This window comes from Sorex araneus, chromosome 5, assembly GCF_027595985.1.
Source record: "Sorex araneus isolate mSorAra2 chromosome 5, mSorAra2.pri, whole genome shotgun sequence".
NCBI classification, from domain to species: domain Eukaryota; kingdom Metazoa; phylum Chordata; class Mammalia; order Eulipotyphla; family Soricidae; genus Sorex; species Sorex araneus.
Genome location: NC_073306.1, coordinates 23224892 through 23244129, shown reverse-complemented (window position 1 = coordinate 23244129; position 19238 = coordinate 23224892). Strand labels below are relative to the sequence as shown.

The 19238-nt window shown below is 43.8% G+C and overlaps 1 protein-coding gene across 1 annotated transcript; it reads left to right on the top strand.

The window, feature by feature from the left end:
* The first annotated feature begins 416 nt into the window (after positions 1-416).
* PRPF38A (pre-mRNA processing factor 38A) lies at positions 417-17312 on the top strand. The gene is made up of 10 exons (XM_055140720.1): positions 417-680; positions 3640-3799; positions 6629-6750; positions 8545-8630; positions 10959-11069; positions 12128-12240; positions 13146-13172; positions 13291-13388; positions 13809-13857; positions 14286-17312. Exons 1-10 carry the CDS (start codon positions 551-553, stop codon positions 14326-14328), a joined length of 939 nt encoding a protein of 312 aa, XP_054996695.1. The 5' UTR covers positions 417-550; the 3' UTR covers positions 14329-17312.
* Positions 17313-19238: the final 1926 nt, after the last annotated feature.

Below are 19238 nucleotides of genomic sequence, written 5' to 3'. Positions count from 1 at the left end.
GGGGAGTCGGTCAACAGAGCACTTCCTCGGCTCCCGTCTCTCGGGCCCCCTGCAGCCCGCGAGGGACGCCACACTCACCGAGCGCCGGAGCTTCCCGGAGCTAGGAGGAAGCCCTCCGCTCCCACGCCTCCGCCTGAGAGGCCAGCGGGGTGTAGCGACGCGAGCCGGCCCGAGCCGGACTGTGAACCCCGGCGGCGGCCGCCAGCACCAGCCCGAGAGGACGAACCGCGAGAGAGACGGCAGAGGAAATTTCGCGCCAAACGCCGCGGCCCCGCCCCCTGTGCCGTCACCACGTTTCGTCACGAGCCAGCCCGCCCGGCACGCCCCCTTTGCGTCACGTGATGCCGCGGCTTGCCCGGCCCCGTGCGACGGAACTCAAAGGCGCAGTTCGCCGGAAGGAAGTTCCGTCGGCGCGGCATTTCCGGTTCCAATATGGCCGTCCCGGCTGTGGCTTGAGCGCGCCGCTGCTTGTTTCAATCCCCGCGGCTTTCTTCGCTCGCTGTGACGTGTTAAAGGGCTCGACGGAAATTAGGACGGAAGCAGTTCCAAGATGGCGAACCGTACGGTGAAGGATGCGCATAGCATCCATGGCACCAACCCTCAGTATCTGGTGGAGAAGATCATTCGGACGCGAATCTACGAGTCCAAGTACTGGAAAGAAGAGTGCTTCGGGCTCACGGGTGAGCGGGAGCGCGGGGACCCCCTCGGCCGCCTCGGGGCCCCGTGGTGCTAACCGGGAGCGTGGCGGGGAATTCAGTTCTGAAACGTCGACGTCTAGTCAGGCTTTGGGGGCGCGGGGACGTTCGCTCTGACATCGTTTCGTAAGGTTTTACTCACTTGCGGCCTTTGAGTCGCTCCATGTTTAGTAACTGCCGATTCCAGCTAGTGTCAAAATCAGACCTGGAAGCCCTGACGAAAGGCCGATCCACTCGAAATCAAAGGTATCGCCCTTTGTCAGTTACCCTTAATTTAGACCAGTTACGGTTTCTTCTCCTCCGAGTCCCGGTGTAATATGTAAGTTCCTCACAACTTTTCCGGAGAGTTTCCCAGTCTTCGTTCGGATTCTTTTTAGTCCTGGTTCCTCGGTGAACCTTAACCATCTCTGTTGTAAAAGGAGGGAATAATAAGAAGGTAATGCCTGACCTTAAACTTGCAGCGACTTGCAAAACGTTTAATACAGTTAGCGGTTTTTAAAAGGAAGATTTGCTTGCACCCTCATCATGGTTCCTTACCTGCCCTCCCCGCCCCCCACTTGACATTGCCTTCCTGGGGCCTGAGCAGCACCCCAACCTGGTGCCGTGAGCACTAACCTGCCAGCCAGAGTATAGCCGCGGAGTGGCCTCTGCGGCCGGAGCGCCTCTTTAAGTTGCCTCCCCCAAAAGAAAAAGAATTGAGTGGATCAGTGGGACTGATAGTGCTGGGTGTTCAACTGCTCACCACTGCTGCCCTTCACTATCTGCTGTCCACCGTGAGTACCTCTTTCTGTTTTTCTGAATTGCCATTAAATTTTGGAATTATGTACGATTTTTTCATTCCATCACTGTATCACTGCCATCCCGTTGCTCCTCGATTTGCTCCAGCGGGCATCAGTAACGTCTCCATTTTGAGACTTGTTATTACTGTTTTTGGCATATTGAATACTCCACGGGTAGCTTGTCGGGCTCTCCGAGAGAGACAGAGGAATCGAACCCGGGTTGGCCACATGCAAGGCAAACGCCCTACCCGCTGTGCCATCGCTCCATAGTTTTCTTTACATGTAAACCGCAGTCATGTGCTGTATGTAAATGCTTTCAAGTGTAGCTCTCCCGCCCAGATAATTTCTCAGGATCCAGATCTCAAGTTCTGAGACTTGGCAGTTTTGTCCAAAAGTAGATTCTTGATCTCTTCATGATGTTTTGTCCCAAAGTCACACCCTCTCCATGCCTTCTGCTCAAGATGAACTCCCCCTTCTCTAAACTAGAGAGACTATGAACCCTCGTTACAGTTTTATTGTATTTTGTGTTCCAGTTGCATGTCAGTCACCCTTTCAGTTATTTTATCTGTGGTTTTTGCTTTGCCAGACTGTAAACTTCTTAAGAGTTGTAATTGTGTCCCTTTCTTTTTGTTTGGGGGCCAGACCTGGTGGTGCTCAGTGCTTACTCCAGGCTCTGAGTTCAGGAATCATTCCTGGAGTGCTCAGGAAGTCATGGGGGTGGCAGGGATCTAACCTGGATCAACTACGTGCAAGACAAACATTCTACCTGCTATATTCTCTCTCTAGCCTGTCCCACTTTTTTTGTTGTTGTTGTTGTCATTGTTTTTTGTTTGGTTTATTTTGGGGACCACACATAATGGTGTTTTAGGGCTCACTCCTGCTTCTGCTCTTAGGGAGCACTCCTGGTGGTGCTCAGGTTTCAGCCACATACAAAGCAAGAGTCCTACCCACTGTATTACCCAGCCCTGTTCCTCTTTTTTAATCCCTCTACCCAGATCAAGGAAATGATTGTTTTAAGTACTTAGTAACTGCCCTGCTGTAAATTGTCAGTGTTGAAGGAATAATAGAATTTATCCTAATGAATCTTGAAGTCTAATTTACAAAATTATCTCCTGTTGTAATTAAGATCATTTGCTTTGTATAGTAGTAATTGTAGTTAGTATTGTCCTGTTATAATAGTCCTTAAGTTATTTACTTTTAATTTAAATTTGAATTGACAGGACCAAAGAGAAGTGAAGTGATTTCCCAAGGTTAACATAGCTGGTATTTGATTTTTAACAGCAACACTGGAAGGCCAGAGAGATAGAGTACAGAGGTTTAGGTGCTTGTGGCTGCACGTGGCTGACTCAGGGTCAAGCCCTGATACTACAGATGTTCCCCAGAACACCACCGGGAATGATTTCCTGAGCACAGCCAGGTACCTAAGCACTGCTGGGTATGGCCCATGAAACCAGACCAAACCAAAAACAATGGAAGGTTAATTTCCCCATTCTGTGCATGAGTAGACTACTCAAGGTTACAAAAGTATTTTGAGTTTGCTGTTTCTTTTCATTCCTTATCGGGCCACTTCCCCCCCCCCCCCCCCCCCCCCCCCCCCCCCCCCGTAGATGATGGTGACAAACATGGGCTTGAAGTTAAAATTGCTGATTTAAAGCTAAACTTTGCTACTTCCTGGTTGTAGTCCAATGACATCACTTAGCCTTTTATTTGTTTTATTAGTTATTTAGTTACTTTTTGGGGACTACACCCAGTGGTAACTCCTGTCTGCACTTGGAAATCAACTCCTGGAGGTGCTCCAAAGATCCTATGGGATGCCAGGGATTGAACCTGGGTCAGCCACATACAAGGCAGGAAACCTACCTGCTGTGCTCTCTTAACCTTTCTTAAGCCCTCCCCCCCCTTTTTTTTTGTTGCCTGAAAACAGGAACAATGCTAGAACTGAAACGTCATGACTTATTAGAGAGTAAATGACATGCTTAGCAGAGAAATCTAGTTCCTAAGTGTATACTGCCAATTATTACTAATTTACTTATAATACATGTTATTCTAAATTAAACCATTGGTAAGTATTGAGGAACATCAAACCTTGAAATAATCTCTCTCTACTTCACACCAGGAAAATCGTAGTCCTAACCAATCTATGATGCCCTGTTTTTGTTTTTCAGCTGAACTTGTAGTTGATAAAGCCATGGAGTTAAGGTTTGTTGGTGGTGTCTATGGAGGCAACATAAAACCAACTCCTTTTCTGTGTTTGACATTGAAGATGCTGCAGATCCAGCCCGAGAAGGATATCATTGTGGAATTTATAAAAAATGAAGATTTCAAGTGAGTAATATATCTATTAGCTATATTACTGGTTTGTGAAAGCTGGTTTGTCTATGAGTATGTTTTGTACTTAAAAGGTTTCTTTTTTGGGTTTTTTTTTTTTAATTGACCATTACAAAGTTACTCATGATTGGATTTCAGTCATACAATGTTCCAACATCCATCTTTCCACCAGTGTACATTTTCCACCACCAAGATCCCCAGTTTTCCTACCACCATCCCCTACCACCCCACTCCCCACTCAAGTCCCACCATGTAAGCTTTTCAAGGGGCCCTGCTTCAGAGACCCATACATAAATCTCAAAAGAGATCAAAAGCCACAGTTAATCTTGGACCCGTGCAGAACTGACTGAACAACCCAGGGCACATCCCCCCCACTTCCCTCTCTCTCCCTCTCCCTCCCTCTTTCTCTCTCCTCTCTCTCCCTCTCATCCTCCCTCTCTCCCACCTTCTCTCTCTCCTTTTGTGCATTATGGTTTGCAATACAGAGAAGTCTGTATTTATAATACTAAGGAGTCATCGTGTTTGTTCAGGGCATTTAGTATTTTTATCAGGAAGGTACAGCTGGAGCAGCTTTTTTTAACTGGGTGGTGACTTTGGGGTGTGGATGTGACTGCCAAGGCTTCTGGAAGTATGGGGGGGGCGGTGGTAGCTCATCCCAACCTCAAGAAGCCTGGAGATTTCAGTCACAAAATCTGCACCTGAATTTTCAGCAGATTAATGTCTTGGTGAGGTCCCTCTGGAGATGGTGGAGTCTGGCCCGGGACATGGAGCAAGTGGCTGCTGGAATTCTGTTTTGGCGGGAACTGGGTTAACTCCCCTCTGTTGTGCCCTGGGTTGTTCAGTTGGCTCTCTGCACGGGTCCAAGATTAACTGTGACTTTTGATCTCTTTCGAGATTTATTTATGGGTCTCTGAAGCAAGGCCCCTTGAAAAGCTTACATGGTGGCACTTGAGTTGGATCATGGAGTGATTGCCAGGGCTTTTGAGAGTATAGGGAACTGAAGGGAGGTAGTCCATCCCAGTTCTGAGGAAGGCTGGAGATTTTAGTCACAGAATTCACATACCTGAATTTTCAGTAGGTTAATATCCTGGTGAGATCTGTCTTGAGACGTTGGGGTCCAGCCAGGGGCAAGGAGGCGGTGATTTTGGATTGGGGAGCAAGCGGCTTCCGGGGGCTCTCTTTGGGTGGGCACAGGGCTAACCCTCCCCGCTCTGGTGTTCCCTGGGTTTTTCAGCCTTGTGCGGGTCCAAAATTAATTCTCTGGAGCTCAGTTAATAAATGAGTTTGTATGACTGAGCTTGAGATAGTTTGTGGGCCTGGCTTCTGTGTTCCTTACTTTCGGTGGTTGAATTTCTTGGAAAACTTGGCCCTGAGTTGGGATTCCAGCCTGAGGCATTCTAGTGATTTGGGGGTGTCAGGAAGCCCGATGGGTACCATCAGGCTGGCATTGCACTCTACTTGCAGATCCATGCTGACCTACTGGTGGCTCTGCTGTCTGTTGTTGTCCCCTACCCAGTGACTATGACAGCAGCAGCCCTGGAGCGACCAGGCCCAGGGGTGCTACTGTTCACAGCTTGGGTGCTCCAAGCAGACCGCAGCCACCAGTCCAGCAGACTCTGACCAGGGGGCACATGCCCCCATCCTCAGTCTCCATAGTTGGTGTTTGGGGAGTCCTCCTCCATAATATGCATCAGGCGGTGTAGACTGGTCTGGGGGAGAAATTTCACCTGGGCCCTACAGTGGGAACCCAGGGCACCAACCCCCACCCCCAACCCTAGGACCCACACTCAGCAGTGGTGCTGGGTCAGGCCCAAAGAACCCCCCCTTCAGTCACTTTTTTTTCTTTTTGGGTCACACCCTGCAATGCTCAGCAGTTTACTTACTCCTGGCTCTGCACTCAGTGGTGCTCAGGGGACCATATGGGATGCTGGGAATTCAACACTGCTTGGCCACATGCAGGGCAAACGCCCTCCCCTACCTGCTGTGCTATCACTCCGGCCCCTTCAATCATTTTTAAAGAGGCCAAGAGCTGCAGTAGCTCTGCCTGCTGGCGACCACACTGCCACCATCGTCAGCCAGTTTCGTTTAATGGCACTTTCCCTGAGACGGTATCTCAGGGGCGCCCATGTTCACTTACGCAGAAATTTTATGACCCCATCAGCTGTTCAGAGCACTGAGCTGCTGTCCCTCCGCCAGCCCTAGGGCTTGCCACTACGCTGCCACCATCTTGACTAGAACTCCTTAAAATAATTTTTTAAAAATTCTCTTCCCTACTCTCCTTTCCCACTGTTGCTGTCATTATGCCCAGCAGTCACACGCAGGCTGTGAGGCTTATGCACTTGGGGTTCGGGTGCTTACTGGGGGTTGCACATCAAGTTTTGGTTCTTTGCACACTTGGCTTCAGTGCTCACCTACTTTGTCCTCTGTTAGTGGGGTAGAGTGGGTAGGGTGCTTGCCTTGCACTTGGCCCTATCTGGTTCCCTGAGCACCACCAAGTCTAGCCCCCAAGCAGAAACAAAACAAAGTCAGTGATTTATTTGATTTTTTTATGATCCTACAAGCCACGTTGATTTATTTTAATCTTAGAGATGCTCTAAATAGACCCTGAAAAGTGAGCAGTATGTCCCAAGTTCCCACAGCTAGGATAGAATGTGAATTTGAACCCAGGGCTCTTACTTTTTTCTACTGCTCCATCATGCCTTTGAATTATCAACTTTTTCGTCTTCCAAAGAGAAGGAACTTATTTTGCCCACTACTGCCATGACAAGCCAGTCACAAAACCCAGGAGCTTTTTAGAATAGCCCATTGTTCACTGTTCTCTGTCAGGTATGTCCGCATGCTGGGTGCACTTTACATGAGACTGACAGGCACTGCCATTGACTGCTACAAGTATTTAGAGCCTCTCTACAATGACTACAGAAAAATCAAGAGTCAGAACCGTAATGGGGGTGAGTATGGTGACAAATATCTATACTGTCGCTCCTGAACCAGTTTTTGTTTCCCCAATATTTCACATTGTCACATAAGAGTGCTCTCTTTAATCTCTATTGCCACTGTCTTCATCCAGGCCCTCTGTCTCCCTCCTGGCATGCAGTCCATTTCACCACTAGCTTTCTGTTGACCTTGTGTACCCAAGTTTGCTCCTGTCCACAAACCTTTCCAATAGCATCTTATGTTAATCCTTGCCTTGCAGTGCAGTGCTCAGAGGGCTGGAGTCCATGCTTTGCCTGTAGAAGGCCCTGTCACCACCACCACTTGGTCCTTTGAGCACCTCTAGGTGTGACTCTTAAGGATCAAAAAATAAAAGTTTACTCCTAGGTTTTCTATGAAAATCTTCCCTAGCCTTCCCAGACAAAATTAGTTTTTCCATGTGTTAGGTCTTCAGTTCTTTAATATTGCCCTCTCCTCTAAATCCACTGAATATTTAGGTGAATGTACTCAACCTAATGTAAGAACCCTGCTGAAAAGTACTGAGAGACAAGATAGGCAGCTTCAAACCTGCACAAAAATTCACTTTTTGTGAGTTTCCAGTAATGTAATTAATTATTCTGAGAAGGGTAGAAAATTATTTACCTTGCCCCTCTATATCAGTAACTAAGTAGGCCAGGAATTTGATATTATACCTTAAGCTTTTATTGACTGTTCATTGAACAAATAGATATTAAATACCAACTTGTACGTATGCCAGGTACTTTACAGTGTACTGAAAATAAATAGATGGGCATGGAAATGGTTATGACCTTCATGGAATTGCTTACTTACAATTATTTTAAACTAAGGTAGGATTCTTACTCTGTTGACAGTTTGAGCCAGATAATTCTGTTGTAGGTGTCAGTCAGTAGGGAAAGGGTGCAAATCATCCATGGTTAAGAACCCCCAGACTAAGGTAATGGTATTATAGAAATCGTGAAAAATTGCTATCCCATTTGCCATAGTAGATTCACAATTTGTATTCAGTAATGGGTTTCCATGAAAAATAATGCTTGAATTATATGATTTATTCAGGAACACATCACCCCTATACCGTTTAGTACCATTTCTTTCCTTTTTGATTCCAGCAGTGTTCAAGGCTGACTCCTGGCTCTCTGCCTGAGGGATCACTGCCGGTGGGGTTCAGGGGACCATATGCAGTGCCAGGGATCAAACAACATTGTCCACATACAAGGCAAGCGCCTTAAACCCTGTACTATGCTATCTCTAGCCCCATCAGGACTATTTTCTATTTGCTTTTTTGTTTTGTCCTAATTGAAAGAACTTCGTTGTTTTTTTTTTTCCCCAGGCCCACAGAAGAGGCTAATATATCGATGGTCTCAATAAAGATGAATAGGGGGCTGAAGAGATAACACTGGGTAGGAAACTTGCCTTGCTTGTCATCAGCATAGGTTCTTATGGTCCCGTGTGCCCCGCCAGGAATGATCCCCCAGTGTAGAGCCAGGAGTAAGCTATGAGCATTGCTGGGTATGTCCCAAAAACCAAAAACTAAGTAGTAAATAGAGAAGAATAAATGAGGATAGGTGATGACGAGACTAAGGGAAGAAGGGCTGTGCTTTGAGTGCATGTTTGATGGTACCTTCTGTATAGTTAACGTTGCTGTAGCTTGGCTAGGGACTATACAGGGAAAGTGAAGCTGCAGAGTGGGCAGGCTTTCTTTGCCAAGTACTTCATTAGATATTTTATATCTAGATTCTTTTATTTTTTTACTTTGTTTTTCCCCAAGTTGCTTGATCATGTTTTTCTTTCAGAGTTTGAACTGATGCACGTAGATGAGTTTATTGATGAACTACTACACAGTGAGAGAGTCTGTGATATCATTCTGCCTCGGCTACAGGTAAAAATCTCTCTTTCAGTTACCCTTCTTTCTGCATAGGCAGGCAAATAGAAAAATCAAGACAGTAAAACAGGTTGTGAGCAAAGGAAATAGCTTAAGCATAAGCTTTCATGTGTGAAGCCCTGAGTTTAATGTCTGGGACTACATGGTCCTTCACCATGATATCCAAGGAGTATGTGTGGCCTCTTTTTATATAGGAATAACCAAACATTTGGGTCAGGAATGTGACTTAGTGGTAGAGTTTCTTTGTAGTGTTTGTGAGGTTGAATTTGATCTCTGGCTCTGATGGAGTATGTGATCCTTAGGGCCATAGCCAACTGGTACCACTGGTTTTTAAACTTCCCTGTGGGACTGTTTGAGGACTAAGAGGAGTAAGAAGCAACAACACATCTCTTGGAATGAGAGCAGCTCCCATTTTCTCTGCATTCTTTATTAGACTTCAGAATGAGATTTCATGTAAAAAAAGGCTATTTTTCTTTTAAATCACTTTAGTAAAGTGTAACTGACATAAACTCCATTTAAATATAGTTTGGCAAGTTTTGACATACATACATACATAAACACCCTTAGAGCTGTCATCACAATCAATAGGGTTTTTTATTTCTTTCTCAGCTTTAAAATGCTTTACAATGTGACTCAAAGGGTCAAGTGCATGTTTGCATCCAGGACGCCTGGGTTCAGTTCCCAGCATCACATTGTTTCCTACACATCACAGGAGTGAGTGATCTGTGAGCACAGGCCAGTAGTAGTCTCTGAACCCCAAGTGTGATCAGAGTAGAAAACAGTAGATGAGATAGATTTGCTCAAGGCAGCAAACCAATTAGATAGAAGGACTTGATAAATGGAGCTCACTCTTCTTTGTTCATGGACACAGTGCAAGATTACTCCAAGCTGAGAGATGGCTCTTATTAGTGGTCAGGGGTAGAACCTGGTGTCCTGCATACAAAAACACACAATTTCACCCTTTAACTCTTCTTCCTGATCCTGAGAAATGCCTGCTCTTACAGGCAGCGGACCAGCTCTTCTTCCAGTGACCTAGTTACAATTCTCTAAAATTAAAATCCTGAAAATGAATGTGGTGTAGCTCTCCAGTTCCGTATTAGCTGCTTTGCTTTGTTTAATGAATATAGTGAGGTTTCAAATCTGAGAATCTGCTCACAGGGCAAAATTCTCACAAACCTATTGTGAGAATGATACTATCGTTGTACCTAACTGCGTTACTTGTAGAAATATATAATTTTTTAAAAGGAAAGCTTAAAGTGCTATGGGGTTGTAGTGGTTAGTTCCAAAGTCAGTTAGCGTATCTGTATTGCACCTAGAAAAGCACAAAACAAGCCTAACTGTAACTGAGAATCAAAATCTGATGTAAATCACCATGAATGTGCTCAACGAGAGGCTTTTTGTATGTCTTGAATGACCCTTAAGTCTACCTTTTGTTCTGGTTTTAATCTTCAGACAACCCATAGGTAAACAATCTGGTTTCTGATGTGTCTTGATAGTGGCAAAGAGGATTCTTAGGAAGAACTTTGATTATTGAATATAAATTTGGTGAGCATTAGGGATTCTGAATGTGGCCCTAGATCAAATTGTAATGGTCCCATGACTGTAGAGCAATTTTCCAAGGGGTAGCTTCACTGAGGAGCATCTTTCCTCATTCTCCAGATCTTCATAGTATTTTTGTAAGGAATGAGCAAAGTTGCATACAAATGTTACTAGTTAAGGGGCTGGAGCAATAGTACAGCAGGTAGGGCGTTTGCCTTGCATGTGGCTGACCCGGGTTCGATTCCCAGTATCCCATATGGTCCTCTGAGCACAACCAGGGGTGATTCCTGAGTGCAGAACCAGGAGTAACCCCTGTGCATTGCCAGGTGTGACCCATAAAGCAAAAAAAAAAAAAAAAAAGTTACTAGTTAAGGGGGTAGAGCAATAGCACAGCAGGTAGGGCACTTGTCTTGCATATGGCCAAGCCAGGCTCGATCCCCAGCATCCCGTATGGTCCCCTGAGCACTGCCAGAAGTGATACCTGAGTGCAGAGCCAGAAGTAACCCTTGAGCATAACCAGGTGTGGCCCCAAAACAGCAACAAAGTTACTAGTTAGGACAGTCCAACATTTTTTTGTCTTTGGCACAAGAAAATGCTCTGAGGTGTCTCACCCAGCCAGTCCACTAAGAAACTTGACCTTGCTTGAAAATCATTCATTATTCTGGTGTTTGAATCAAATTGTCTGTCTCAGCTCTTGCCTTCATTGTTCACCTACCAATCCCAGTGTTGGCACTTCAAGATGCAGAGAAGTTAGCAAGGTCTCCTAACTCTCAATGTTCTCTACAGAAACGTTACGTGCTAGAGGAAGCTGAGCAGTTGGAGCCTCGGGTTAGTGCTCTGGAAGAAGACATGGATGACGTGGAATCCAGTGAAGAAGAGGAAGAGGAAGATGAGAAGGTCAGGCTTCTGGGAGCTTACAGCTTGGAAGAGGATAGAAATAGTTTTATTTCCAAATTTCTACTCAGATCATTAGAACTGTACTTTATGCCTTAGTAAAACTATAGAAGTAAGTAGAAACACTTATGCTAGGCCAGCTGTCACCCAACTTATTTTGAAGCAGATCACAACCGTCATGTATTTGTTTTTTTGTGGCCCCACTTAGCAATACTCAGGGGCTGCTTCTGTCTTTGTACTCAGAAGTCACGCTTGGCAGTGCTTGGAGACAGTATGGAGTGTCATGGATCAAACTTGGGTCTGCAATGTGCAAAGCAGATGCCCTACCTTGCTTACAGCTCCAGCCCTTCAGTCATCCTGTAATCTTGCCAGTTCTCATCATTTTTTTTCCATCTTGTAACACTGTAGCGTATTTGGTCATGGCTTTTTTATCCATATTTTTAGTTTTCCCGGTTATGTCTCTGTACAATTCACATGTCCGTTTTCCCCTGTATTTCTTGTAAATTTCTTGTATATCTTGTAAATTAGTTCTTAGTTCTAGAGCTTGTTTTGCCACCTTGGAATAGAGCCGCACTATATAGTAGGTAGGAAGTGTGCATTTCCCCTAAGATGAAACAAAAGTCTGGTTGTCCCTAATGTTAAGAGCCATTAAAGGAATTTTCTTCCACATTGAAGATCTAACTTTTAAACTCTCCTATAGTCCCAGAATAATGGCAGTAACACTTGAATAATAGTGGGATTACTGGAATTAATTTGTTTCATTTTTGGTTTTGGGCAGCACCTAGTGTTCCTTCTAGCTCTGCACTCAAAGATCACTCCTGGCAGGGCAGGGTGCTTATGTGCAATGCTGGGGATTGAACCTGGGTTGGCCATGTGCAAGGCAAGTGCGCTACCAATGCACTCTCTCTGGCCCTCAGTTTAATTGTGTTTTGTTAGCCCCCTTGAAATCACTGCTTTAAAGTAATTAGGTGACAGAACTGACACAAAATAGGAGTATGAACAGTGTTCCTAGATATCTCTGTCATCCTGTGCTTATCACTGACCTCCTATCTTGTTGCCAGTTGGAGAGGGTCCCATCACCTGATCACCGCCGGAGAAGCTACCGAGACTTAGACAAGCCCCGGCGCTCTCCCACTCTGCGTTACAGGAGGAGTAGAAGCAGGTCTCCTAGAAGGTAAGGACCTAGTCAAACCTTTTCCCACTGGTGTTCAGGGGTCATTCCTAGCAGGGGGTCAGGGGACCGTATTTTGTTTCAGAAATTAAATCCAGGTTGGCCACATGTGGCGCAAGCCCTTACCCACTGTATTAGCTCACTGGTCCCTGTCCAGGGAGACTTTCAAGTGCTACAGCCTAGGACTGAGCATGTGGCTCGGTGCCACGCCTTGCAGACGTGAGGCCCTGGCTTTGGGGAAAAAGTGCTGTAGCCTAGAAATAGACTTCTGGGGGGAAAATGCCAGCTGGCCAGTGAAGAATGTTTTTCCAGTGTGTAAGCTGCTGTAAAATTATCCACAACCATAGAACTAGACAATAATAAGTAATTCATTAGCTTCCGTCAGTTATGTTTGCTGGTCTCCAATAGGCAGTGTTTTTGTTTGTTTGTTTGTTTGTTTTTTGCTTTTTGGGTCACACCCAGCAATGTTCAGGGGTTACTCCTGGCTCTTCACTCAGGAATTACTCCTGGCAGTGCTGGGGGACCAAATGGGATGCTGGGGATCGAACCTGGGTTGGCTGCGTGCAAGGCAAACCCGCTGTGCTATCGCTCTGGCCCCTAGGCAGTGTTTTTTTTTTTTTAGTGTAAGTCATATTCATTTATCTACTTTGTAGTTAGTAAGTCAATGTAAGTTTGACCTAGGATGACTGGGGCAACTCATCTTGTTCTGATGTTTGAGCTTAGGGTAGGTGTTTTATAGCAGTGGCACCAGATGTCACTATCCACTTGGCCAGAGCAAGTTCATTCCAGGATGAATGGAAATGCTAAAAAGTTGTATGGCAGAATGTGAATAATAGATAAGAACTGGGGTCTACAATATCCAGTGCTCCTGCTAAGGCTCTCTCTCTCTCTCTCTCTCTTCCACATAGACGGAGTCGATCTCCCAAGAGGAGGAGGTAGGCCTGCAGTGATTCTGATAGGGATTTGCAGGGCAGGGGTGGGGGGGTTTGGGGGGTGGTTTACTGTGAATATATCATCAGGCAGATATGTAAGTCTGATTAATCGTATCCATAGTCCCTCCCCTCGACGAGAAAGGCATCGAAGCAAGAGTCCAAGACGTCACCGAAGCAGATCCCGAGATAGACGCCATAGATCCCGCTCCAAGTCCCCAGGTATAGTATTTGGGCCTTTTGCTATAATAAAGCAGTTAGTGCAGTAAAGGGAGTGTCTGGCGATAATATTGCCTAGAAGAAAAGGAAATGGACTTAGAATTTGAAATTAAGAATTCATATCTTGCCACTTAAGTTTGTGTCACTTGAAGGATAATGACCTTCAGTTTTTACATCTGAATTTTTAAGAATAAGACCTAATGAAGTAATAGTAAATACCACTACATGTTTGTGAAATCAACCCTGAATGCAAATAGGTTTTCCACACCAGAGAGCACACATATAGACATAACCGAAGAGATGCACTAAGTGTCCCTGTTAAAGGCAAAATATTAAGCCAGTGAAAGACCTATTTAAAGCAGATGAAATGACAGAAGAGTAGTATATAAACTATTACTCATCCATTGGTCTTTTCTTCCTCAGGTCATCACCGTAGTCATAGACATAGAAGTCATTCAAAGTCTCCTGAAAGGTATGGAGTTTGACCTGTAGTTTGAGGATCTTGCCCCATTCAAAAGTTGAGGTCCCAGTCGCAGATATTTTGTTTTCATGGGTTTATTTAAGAACCCCTCACAGAAGAGCATAGGCCTACTGCCCAAGGATTATTGAAAGTTTTTTTTCCTTGTAAGATGATAGCTTTGGATGGTGGTAATGGCTTGAACTTTGGTTTCTGGAGACATGTTAACACCCATTTAACAGTTGAGGACTTTGGAGAAGTTATTTTGGTAAGCTTTCCTTAGAAACTTCTGTACTACGTATTCTGTGGTATAGCATACTATCTGTGTTCCCCTGAAACAAAAACCACCAAGTAGATTTAGTAGATAATGGTGCCATTCCCATTAGTTTCAGCATACCCAGTTCTCAAGAGTTATTAACGATTTGTGAATATTGCCATTTCAGATCTAAGAAAAGCCATAAGAAGAGTCGAAGAGGGAATGAATAATGGATTCTGTTTGTTTTTAATCCAAATGACTTCCTATTGAATTGAAGGCGTCTATGTGGAAGAATTAAGAAATACTCCATAGGCAGCTACTTTTTTAACCAAGTTTCTCACTTTTTTTTTTTTTCAAGGGAAAGAGGTGGTGAGGTGCTTGTTATTATAATTGGGTTTTTTTGTTGTTATTGGTTTTGGGGCCACACCCAGCGGTGCTCAGTGCTTATTCCTGGCTCTGTGCTCAGGGATCACTCCTGGAGGGGTTCAATGAACCACATGGGGTGCTAGGATCAAAGCTGCTTGCATGGCAAAGTGCCTCCTAGCTCTCGTGCTGAGGTTTTTATTCTTAATAAGGGTTACCCCTTATTTGAGGAGGGGCTGCTTTTGGCACCAACCTTGACTTTACCCAGATTTGAGGATACAATTTTCAGTGTGGAGGGTAAGACTGAACAAGAGATGTGGTCACCAAGTGATTCTTTCATTATTAATATGACATACCCATATCCCACTTTTCTATACTTTTAGAGTTTTGCTTCATTCTGAGAAAACTGAGATTTGTATTGCTGTTGTTAGGTTCAGGCATAAATCAATAGTAGAATTTTTTTTTTTTCAGTAGTAGTTGACTGGAAATAAAAGCTGATTAGCTACAGCGTGGAGGAGAGAAAACATAAGAAGTAAGGCACTTGACGTTAGCATATGGTCAACCTAATTTCATCCCCAGCAGCATATATAGTCCCTTAAGTACCACCAGTGATAATTCCTCAGCAGAGCCAGGAATAACTTCCAGCACCCAAACAAAAAATATTCAAAAAAAAGATTTCCTCTGGATTTTGTTCAAGAAGCAGCAAAATTTAATACCTATTATATAGGATTCTCATACAGTGTTTCTTTTTACCTAGAAGTCTTCATTTCCAGGTTGTATCGTTCAGATTTTTCCTAAAGCAGTGACATCCAAGTCTAGTCAGTAGCAACAAGACAACAAAACTGGAAAGTTTGAGAAGGAGAATGAATAGTACGAATCACGGTCTTGACCTCAACTGCTGCACAATAGTATTGCTATTTACAGTCATAGATTTTAGTGTGAAGAAACAAGGGGCAGGTATTGAGTTTCAGTGATAATGAAAATGGTATGTTCAATGTAACAAGTGTTGAGTCAGCAGTTTGGGGATAATGCTCCGTGACAGAGTGCTGGCCTTGTTTGTGAGAGCCCTTGGAATCTATCTCCAGCACCTAAAAGAATAATAACTTTGCAACAATCAGCCAGATAAGGCTAGGCAATTGGAAATGAGGGCTGGAGTGCAGCATAGTTAGCTAGACCTGAATTGATAATGTTTAGGTAATTACTGAAGATGTAGAATTCATTACGATTCTATGCCAGGGAGTGTCTTAAGGGTCAGAGAGTGCTGGGGTTAAAGTGCTGCCTTGCATGTAATCTCTGGCAGTGCATGGGCCCCTGAGCACAAGTCATTCCTCTGCTTCACCCCTCAGAAAAGATTTCCTGGAGGAGAATGGGTAATTTTTTTCCTCCCTGAAAGTAATGTTTGAATCTGATCTAAGAATACAGAGAAAAGTAAATGAACTCTCCAATGGGTACAGATAATCAAGGAATAGAAATCTTTGCTAAAAATTTCATTTATCTAACTTTCCTCTTTTAAAGAGAGAAAAGTAATCAAATAACTTTTTAATAATCCAACTACACCAGCAGTAACTGTGAAGACCTTCCAACAGGTTTCAGTTTGAGAAGTGATACAGAAAACTTTTGCAGAAATATTAAGTACATTGGGGGATATTTAAGTTTCATATTCTTCCATGACTGACTGATATGTGAGCTAATAAAAGATGTTCCTAAGAGCTATGGTGACTTTTAATATAACTGTGAGACTACTACTCAAAATATAAATGCTTCTACTTACATGTTTATATATGCTTATTTTTCTTTAAAAACAGATGATGGGGTAGGAAGAGAATTTAAAGGACTTGGACTAGAGTGCATGCTGTCCCAGAACCCTGGGACTACAGGGTTCCCTGAACACTCCAGGAGTGGTCCCAAGGACCGACTGCCAGGAATGGTCAAAAAGAAAAATTCTCTGGGGCCAGAGCAATAAAGTACAGCACGGAGGGCATTTGCCTTGCATGCAACTGACCAGAGTGAACCCCTGGCATCCCATATGGTCCCCTGAATACCAGAAGTAATTTGTGATTGCACAGCCAGGAATGCCTAAGCATCGTTGGGTGTGACCCAAAGGACAAAAAGGAAAATTCTCTGAAATAATCAGGACACTAATTTAAAATATTCTATGAATGCAAGCAGAGAAGTTATGTAGAAAACAGGCAAGTCACCTAGAAATTCTGAAATTTCTCTATCCCACTGTTCCCTTTTCAGGAAAAAACACTCAGCACACACTAGAAATCAAACACCTTTAAGCAAAGGTGCCCGCAAGAGTTCTGGTTCCCCACCCAAGGTAGAGGAGGTAACTCTTGCTCTGGGAAATACTGGTTACTCATGTAATTTCAGAAGGTAATGAAGTCAGGTAAACTGCCAGGAAGTTAATATGCAGCCAGAGTTGTCTTTTGAAAAATAAGCGAGAAGGGCCAGTGAGCACAGAAAATAAAAGGTTCTTACACCAGCATTGCACATTTGGTCTCTTGAGGAAAGAGACCAGATATGCAGTGAACACTGAACACTGGCTGTGGCCCCAAAACTAAAGAACAGACACTTCAAGTATTCAAGTGCTTTGTAAAAACGTAACTGGGGGAAAAAAAACAGTTGCCTAACAAAGTTCTAGGTTGGTAAAGCAGCTTAAAAGGAGTAATAGTGAACACATGAGAACTTTAAGATGGGAAATAAATGAGAGTCTCTTGGGGAAAAGTTTAAACCTCAACATTATTTCACTTTTATGTGTTGTACCCTTTTGTTAAATTCAAGTGTGAAAAAATGTAACAAAAAGCCTACTTTTGAAAAATTAAACTTTGAGTATGTATGCATAAGAACAGTGGTTGGAATGAAGTCCATTAGATAATTCATTTTTTATACTTTGTTCTTTATTCTTTATATACTACGGCTTTTATTTATTTTTGGCCACACCAGCAGTGTTCAGGTTCTGAGTCTGGTGGTACTCAGGGGATCATAGGGGATGCTGGTAATTGAAATGCTAGATTAGCTGTGTGCTGTGTGCAAGGGAAATAACCTACTCGCCGAACTACTACTAGTCCAACCCTCTATATACAACTTTAACATTTTTTAATAGAGGCTGGAGTGATACCACAGTGGGTGGGGTATTTGCCTTGCCATGTGGCCAACCCAGGTTCAATTCCCAGCATCCCATATAGTTCCCCGAGAACCGCCAGCAGTAATTCCTGTGCATTGCCAGGTATGTGATCTAAAGGGGAAAAAAAAAATTTTTTTTTTAATAAACATCTATTTTGTAAGGACAAAGTTGTTTGGAGTTTGAAGCTTTGGTCTTAATTTTAATTTTAGGACCACATCCAGCAATGTTCAGGACGACAATCTGATGGCAGGATCTGAGTGCAACGCATGCACTCAGGCAGTGGAGCTATCTCTCTGGACTTAAAATTTATAAGCTTACCAAATGGAACTTCAAACTGGTCAACACTTCTGTAGAGCATTCTAGCAGTATGTTAACAGTGACCTTAGAACATTTTGCTTAATAGTCCCATTTGTAGGAATTAATGATTAAAATTAAGTATGCACATTGGGGCCAGAGAGATAATACAGTGGGTAGGGCATTTGCCTTGCACACAGCTGACCCAAATTCTATCCCCAGCACCCCACGTGGTTCGCTGAGTCTGTCAGCACTGATACCTGAGCACAGCTGAATGTGGCCCCCAAACCCAAACACGCAAAAGTACCTTTTGTCCCATGTGGTGTGTGTTTATCCCATGTGGTGTGTGCATATACATACAGATATATATGCACACAAACACATATATCTTATATATACGTGCATAACTGGGAATAGCAATAATGTTGATCCATAGGGAAGTTGAACAAATATAAATTATTAATACTCAAATTTTTGTATATTTAATAGTAAGAGAAACACTAATTTCTCCATGCTTAAAACATGTTAACGGGGCCAGAGCAATAGTAGAGTAATAGTACAGTGGATAAGGTGCTTGCCTTGTACGTGGCCCACCTGGGTTCAATCTCTGGCATCCCATATCGTCCCCAGACCACCACCAGTAATAAGTGCTAAGTGCAGAGCCACGAGGAAGCCCTGAGCATTGCCAGGTGTAGCCCGAGAACAAATAAAAGTTTAAGAAGCAAAAATTATGATAGAACCAATACAGCATGTAGGGTGCTTGCCTACATGCAGCCAACGTAGTTCTATCCCAGGTGCCACATAAGGTCCTCTAAGCCCCACCAGGAGCACAGAGCCAGCCCTGAGCACCACTCGGTGTGACCCAAAAACAAACCTTGACCTAAACATTTCAAACTGTGGTCATGGTTACATATGTGCCCTCTGCATGAGATTGATTTTTGCACTTTCAAATCATTCTACAATGAATTTGAATTCCTAATAAATTTTAAATAGAGGCTATTCCCAGCTGTTATGTGCTGGACTGTTTAGTGCTTGGGTGTAAGAGCTCTGTGGCTCCAGGCCCAGTGTTTTGGGGGTATGGAAGGTGAGAGTGCATCCAACACGTGGTCTCACAAAGAAGGCAGACACATGCTCCAACTACCTCTTTGAGCTATATCCCTGACCTCATAATCCAAAACTTTAAAGTTCAACGCTTTAATAAAAAACTTATAACTTTACACAACTTGTCTACTAGTATATAAATGTTTTATTTTCAAACTGGAACAGTTGGCTAGTTACTGAACACTGACAATTGCTAAAGACAAACAAGTGAGATGCTGAGATGATGTGTAACACTGTCATATACCTTTTCCCAGG

Bases quoted from the DNA above. Each gene is read 5' to 3' on its own strand.
- PRPF38A (XM_055140720.1), top strand. From the start codon at position 551: ATGGCGAACCGTACGGTGAAGGATGCGCATAGCATCCATGGCACCAAC. The intron at 6,751-8,544 runs GTGAGTATGGTG...TTTTTCTTTCAG, and splicing joins GAGTCAGAACCGTAATGGGG to AGTTTGAACTGATGCACGTA. The intron at 13,173-13,290 runs GTAGGCCTGCAG...TCGTATCCATAG, and splicing joins CGATCTCCCAAGAGGAGGAG to TCCCTCCCCTCGACGAGAAA.